The 7159-nt window shown below is 38.0% G+C and overlaps 1 protein-coding gene across 2 annotated transcripts in view; it reads right to left on the reverse strand.

The window, feature by feature from the left end:
* Positions 1-4389, reverse strand: part of Scox (Synthesis of cytochrome c oxidase) — a 307125-nt gene extending 302736 nt beyond the window's left edge. For both annotated transcript variants that reach the window (XR_016546732.1, XM_090369369.1), the window contains exon 1: positions 4113-4389. Coding sequence is in view for 1 of the 2 variants with exons in the window: in XM_090369369.1 (XP_090225495.1) it covers positions 4113-4172 (60 nt within the window). In the remaining variant the exon portion in view is untranslated. The remainder of the gene's footprint in view (positions 1-4112) is intronic.
* Positions 4390-7159: the final 2770 nt, after the last annotated feature.

The raw sequence follows: 7159 nt of genomic DNA on the forward strand, positions 1-7159 counted from the left end.
TTTATAAATACAGAAAACAATAATGGACCCAACACTGAGCCCTGAGGGACTCCACTAATAACATTAGTCCACGATGAGTAGTGTCCATTGATTACCACTCTCTGTCTTCTCCCCCTCAACCACCCCTTTATCCATAGCAGCAATTTGCCTCCAATGTCACACTGCTCCAATTTGTGTAGCAGTCTTCCATGTGCAACAGTATCAAAAGCCTTTCTAAGATCCAAGTATATAATATCAAAGTTATTCCCTGCATCCAGTTCTTTTGTGACTGCATCATAGCATCCAATCAAGTTGGTCAGGCAAGACTTTCCCTTAACAAAACCATGCTGTGTCTGAGCTATAACTGAAGTCTTGTCTAAATGATCCTGCAGTGCTTCTTTAACTAGTGCCTCCATTAATTTTCCTGGAACAGAAGTTAAACTCACAGGTCTATAATTGCTTGTGTCAGCCTTTGATCCTCCTTTGTGAATTGGGGTCACATTTGCACATTTCCAGTCTATGGGTACCTCCCTTGAGTCCAAGGAAGCTCTCATAATTATGGCTAAGGGTTGCTTACTTCCTTTGCTGCCTCCTTTAATATAACTGGATAGATCCCATCCACCCCGGGTGCCTTTCTTGTGTTTATCTTCAACAGTTTCTCCTCCACTTTACTCCCAGTTATTTCAAGATTCTGTAGCTTACTGCTAGAGTTGAATACACCTCTGGCATTCCCCTCGCTGAATAACTCCTCATGTGTGAATGTCGATGCAAAATATTCATTCAGTTTGTTAGCTACCTGAGCAGGATCATCAACAGTTGACCCATCAATATCAAGTGGACCAATCTGATTCATCCCCTTCCTTCTAGAGTTTACATATGCCTCATTAGTTCATATGACATCCATTTTGGCCTAAACCTTTAACAATATTTCTTAGTTGGTATGTAAAGCCTAGTAGCTTCCAAGATAAGTTCTTTGAATGCTTCCCATTTTGAATTTGCTGTTGGTAACATCATCAGTTGGTCCCACTGTATAGAATTTAAATACTGTCTCAGTCCATCGTAGTCGCCTTTACGGAAGCAATAACCCTTCCCTTTACCCCTAATGGTAGTTACCTCTTTGAGTAAATCCCACTTCAGCACACTGTGATCACTGCCACCTAGTGGTTCATTTATCTGCAGATTTTTAATGCATGAAGAATCACTGCTGATAATCAAATCAAGAGTATTACTCCCTCTAGTTGCCTCCCGAACATGCTGATGTAGAAAACAATCATCCAATAAATCCACAAAAGCCCTGCTAGTGCGTGAGTAACCAGCCCCCAAATTCCAGTCAATATCTGGGAAATTAAAATCTCCCATTATAAGACTCTTTGATTTACTGGCCCACTCTATTTCCCTGTACAGTTCCTTATTATACTCATCAGAGTCATTAGGCCTATAGCACACTCCTACTCTCAATTTTGATCTCCCAATGCTTATGTCACACCAAACTGACTCAACACTGCACTGTCCAGCGATGTCGACTGACTTCACTTCCTTGGTTTTTATGTGTTTCTTAACTAATAGCATAACCCCTCCCCCCTTCCTATCCTGTCTATCCTTTCTGTAGACGTTGTACTCCCCAAATTTCAGTTCTGCATCCCTTATATCTATGTGACACCACGTCTCTGATATCCCAACAATATCTGCCTTTGATGTTTTGAGCAATACCTCAAATTCATCAAATTTATTTACTAAACTCCTAGCATTGGTGTACACGCAAGTATACCTGCACCTGTTTCTATTCTTAGCTACCATAACACAACCCATGTGTGTTTAGAGGGAATGGATGTGTGAAATGTTTTTTTTTGGACCGATGCTACATAAGCTTTCTTGCATCAACTACTACTATTTATGGGTTGAAGGTAGGATATAATGTGATATTTATATTTAGTAATGCATTTTAATCAGTCCCTAATAAGGGGGTACTATACAGTATGGAACATGCTGGGATCACCAGTAAAATTCTAAGATGGATTTGCAAGGTGGCAGTAGGAAAAGGGTTGTAATTAATGGTTATTCTTCAAACTGGTCTAATGTCACAAGTGGGATTCCCAATAATTAGTTCTCTGACCATGTTTATTTCCGATTTTCACAAATGACATCAATGAAGAGATAGTAGGCATTGTTTCAAAATACGTATATGAAGTGAAGATTGAGAGAGTGGTCTCCATCCTATTGATGATTTATCAAACATTTTCTTGTAGAGAGAGGTAGGTCAGAATCTCGCTGCATACAGCACTTTTAAAACTGCACTCGAAATGCCATGTCCAAGTATGGAGATTGCACCTAAAAAAAAATACATTTAGCTTACTGAAAGAATCAAAAGGTAAGCAACTTGCTTGATGAGAATTTTACCTTAGAGGGAACCTGATTGAGATCTACAAGACTTTTAGAGGGAGATAGTAAAATGAATGAAGGCAAAATTTTTACTGTTATAAATGAATTCCAGAACTAGTAGCCTTTTAACCAGGATGGTCACAAAAAAAGATCAAGATGATCCTCCTAACTTCATACAGTTGAAATTACTGAGAAAGGGATTTAGATTGGTGTAGGTAGTATTCTTTTAGCCAACAAGTTGTTAATTTATAGAATAAGTAGTTCAGCCTGACAGCACAAGGAAATTCAAAGGTCAGCTGGGTGGTTACCTACAAGAGGAGTGAAACACATAAGTTGTTAATTTTCTTTTTTTTATATATATATATATTTTTATATGTTGTTTTTCCATCTTTTTTTTATAAATAAATAAAAAATAAAAGTTTTATTTGATTTTATTTATTTTTTGGCTAGTACAGCAAAACCCTATGACTTCTTTGCACAATATTACTAATAAAAATAATACTAATTCTACTTTCAAACGTATTTGTTTAAAAGAAGGAACTAGCAGAATTACATCATCAAAAGGCTATGTATTAACACTGCCAGAATGTTAAAATACCATTTAACAACCATCTCATCTTTTTATAATAAATGGCAGATTAATCTTGTGGAGACATTATTTTAAAGTGGTGCAATACCATTGCAATTCACTGTGAAGGTAAAGTTTGCTGTACTGTGAATATTAAGACCACTGCAAAACACTATAAACACTTTAAATCTGTTGGCCACAAGTAAAATCACAAAAAATGCCATGATGGACCTCATAACTTCATATAATTTAATAATGATTTTTATAATTTAATTATTATGACTATAATTTAATCAATTTAATTATTAAATCAATAATTTATTTAATTATTATTATTTAAGCTTTTCCCCTAAAATACAAAATGATATATTTGTTTATTTTCCATATTCTTAAGCTGATACCATTTTGTCCCTGGATTTGACCAGGAAATAAGTGGTAACCCTATTGAAAAAGAGAGTAGAAAAAGAAGTGTAGTAGATTTGTGAAAGAATGTTAATATCCTAAACGTTATGATGAATTAAGAAAATTATGGGCCGAATTAAGAAGCCAATTGAAAGTGGAAGAACTGTACAGTAAAATTAGTACTTCAAAATACTAATAAAATAAAATTAAAAAAAAATTGAAGTAGTAGAGCTGTCATTAGATATGGGGAAGAAACATTTAGAAAATGGTCGAATATAGGTAAGTCGAATATGCTTGATCTGATGTCAGTTGAAATGAATTTTTAATACAACTTTATATATATATATATATATATAGAGAGAGAGAGAGAGAGAGAGAGAGTCGGATCTAAAAGGTAGGGATGCCACAAAATAAAATAAATTACTTAGGGGTGCAATGTTTAAAAAAAAATGTCAAAAAGTCAAAAAACACTAATTTAACCAATTCCTTGGTAATTCATATCTTGAAGTTCTTCTGGTGATGATGCTATCAGTGCAATATCATCAACAAATTTTTGATTATTGGTGTTTTCTCCGCTTGAACTAAACACTGGGAGTAAAAATATATTAAAAAAAAAAAATTCTTGGGGGGGGGGGGGTTACTGCCTAAACCCCTTTGTGCGCGCCGTTAAATATACGCGGAAAATACAGGTTTAGTAAGCCTAGTCAACACAGCCAAAGAAACCACAAATATAAAAGAAATGAAAATTTAAAAAATATATACAATTAATGAAAGCCATGTTTACCGAGCTGTTGACACACATCTTTCTAGCATTTCGCCATGAGGCAAATACGAATGATAACATAGCGAAATAACAATATTACTTCACCCTACTTCCATGTGAAAACCAGCACTAAATGCACTGCTGACACCAAGAAACAGAACATGAAATCATAACTTGAATTTGTCGCTACAACAGGCATTCCAGTGGTTAACACAGTGATAATAAACACGGTAATCTTTTATTCAAGACCATCGCTGGTAGCACAGATGATATTACCATCATCATACCAAAACCAGGTGAAAAGCGACCTGCGTTCGAATTCCGTCAATGATATGAGAAAATTTTATGGACCCTTTTCACAACGCGATGGAGGAAATACCATGCTGCCTGCGACAGGCATGGTATTTTATTATTATTATTATTATTGGCCATATGCTGCAAGGAAGCCCGAGGCTTACGCTGCACCAGCCAAAAAAAATTCCCTAGTTACTCTGTCCGAGAGAGAGAGAGAGAGAGAGAGAGGAATCACCAAGAAAGAAAAGAATGATGATATCCAGCTCAGAATCTCCTCCGGAGACTCTGGTTTTGCGTCCAACAAACAATAAAAGCGGCTAAAAACACGTGCAATTAACAGATTTCATATAGTGTGCGATATGTTTTAAGTAGAGGAAATTTTATTGAGTTAGAGGAGATATTATTGAGTTATACAGGGTGATTCACTACCAGTGCGACAAACTTGCAGGAGGTTCAGGGGGCACAAAGACGAATCGGAATCACATAGCATTGCAGGATCCGAAATGCCTTCGTCATGCGGCAGAGGACGTTGAACGGGAGGTCGCGTGAACAGCGATCCTGCTGGCAGTCAGCATTTGCGAACCGTTTCTGTTGAAGAAACCAAGTAGCAAAAGTCCTCCGGAGTGGATAATCCGCAGGCTCCAACGATTGGACGCGTTGCAGATGGTATGAACTCATTTGCTTTGTTGACAGTATCCTCCATACAGTGGATTGGGAAATACCCAATCGTTGGCCTATCGCTTGAGTACTTGGATTGCCTTTTGCAAGACGTAGGACATTCTCCTCATTGTCTGGCGTCCTCGTCGTTCGCTCTCGATTCATGGTACCTCTCGTGAAACAACCAGTCTCACGTAACCTTCTGTGCACACATGCGAAAATCGTATGATGAGGAGCACGCCTGTGCGGGAAACGTTCCTGGTACAAGCGCAGAGCGGCGCTCCCGTTACAGTCCACAACTCCATACGCGAGGGGCATGTCGGCCACTTCAACGTTTGAATACTCGTCCATCCTACTGCCTCGGGAACCGGTTCGCAAATGCTGACTTCCAGCAGGATCGCTGTTCACGCGACCTCCCGTTCAACGTCCTCTACCGCATGACGAAGGCATTTCGGACCCTGCAATGCTATGCGATTCCGATTCGTCTTTGTGCCCGCTACACCTCGTGCAAGTTTGTCGCACTGGTAGTGAATCACCCTGTATAAGGCTCTGAGAGGTGAAATGAATGAGAGTAAAATTTTTTCACTATTATAAATGAACCCAGAACTAGGATCAATTACAACAGAGAACCATAAAATCAAGTGACAAAGGAACAGATTTAGGCTGGATTATTATTGTGGTATGATGTAGGATTCGCATCGCCGACCAAGGCCATGTTGCACCGTATGTATGTCTATAATATGCATATGTTCTGTGTTCGATCTGCTATTCTCTGGATAAAAAAATCCGTACTTTCCGCGTCGGGATTATTCATCCAGCAAATAGTAAGGAAAAAAAAAATCTAAAAATCCTGTCATTATCATTCATTATTATTATTATTATTGGCCATATGGTGCAAGGAGCCTCAGGCTCGTACTGCCCCAGCCAAAAAAAATTCCCGAACTACCCTGAGAGTGAGAGAGAGAAGTAGAAAGGAATCACCAAGAAAGAGAAGAATGATAATATCCAGCTCGAGGCCCTGGGTGTGCCAAGCCCATACTCACCAGATGTAAGCCCCTGGGATTGTCATTGACGGAATTCGAACGCAGGTCTTTTTCGCCCAATAGGGCTAGGATGGTGATTATGCCAAACTTCCTACTCACTAAGACCGGCTGGATGAAAGTTTATTTTTAAGCACAGAGTTTTGAATTATTGGAATAAGTTGCATCCATGGGCATTGAGGATGATAGCGTAGTGAAACTCAGAGTCCAGTTCGTTAGATACTTATGTTAGGAAGGAATCAAATGGAGAAATTATTATTATTAATATAACAATTTCTCTTCTTTTATGGGATCTTTTTTACCCGTGACCGGTACTGGGACGAAGTGCATGAAATAGTTCGTTGTGTACGATTACTATTATTATTACAGATGGTCAAGGAACTCTCTTACTGTCCAACAGCTATTTAGGACGGTGCCTTTCTGAGTTTTATGTAAGCCTAAGTCCTCTGGGAGTCCTATTGCTGCTTGGTTCTTATGGAGGCTGACACGAAGAGGGGGATGGTCATTACTTTTTTCCATACGCCACATATCTTTCACTTTCGGGCTTAGGTCTGAGTACTTTTCCCTTATCCGGGTCAGTGTTAAATCCAGAGCGTTGGCACTGGGGCTGAGAATGTAAACTTCGGGGGGGGGGGGATATGTAGTATATTTTTTATTATTGTTTAATATTTGCAACATACGTATATGTTACAAACAAATCTGTATATTTACATTTATGCATAATATGCATACCCACATTACTGACAATAATTACGGTTTAATCATTTGAAAATCACTAATTAAAATTTGCAAAAAATTATACAAATTATAAAAAAACATTCAAGTACTGTCTTGTAATAATCCTATTCTTCTTTGCTTTTTTCTTTGCACGTGTATCAATCACTTCATTTATTAATTTTTCCAATAACTCATTCGGGCCCTCTAAGCTTATCTTCATGCAATGTTTCAATATTACAGTACACATGCATATATAATAAAAAAGGATATAAAATGTATTGTTTATAGGCTTCGACCGTTTGACCGTACGGTTTATCTTGTTTGTCGTATACAAAGGAAGAATTAGCCACAAGAAGACCC

Source organism: Mastigoproctus giganteus, chromosome 3, assembly GCF_048544385.1.
Source record: "Mastigoproctus giganteus isolate SK-2022 chromosome 3, ASM4854438v1, whole genome shotgun sequence".
Taxonomy (NCBI): Eukaryota; Metazoa; Arthropoda; class Arachnida; order Uropygi; family Thelyphonidae; genus Mastigoproctus; species Mastigoproctus giganteus.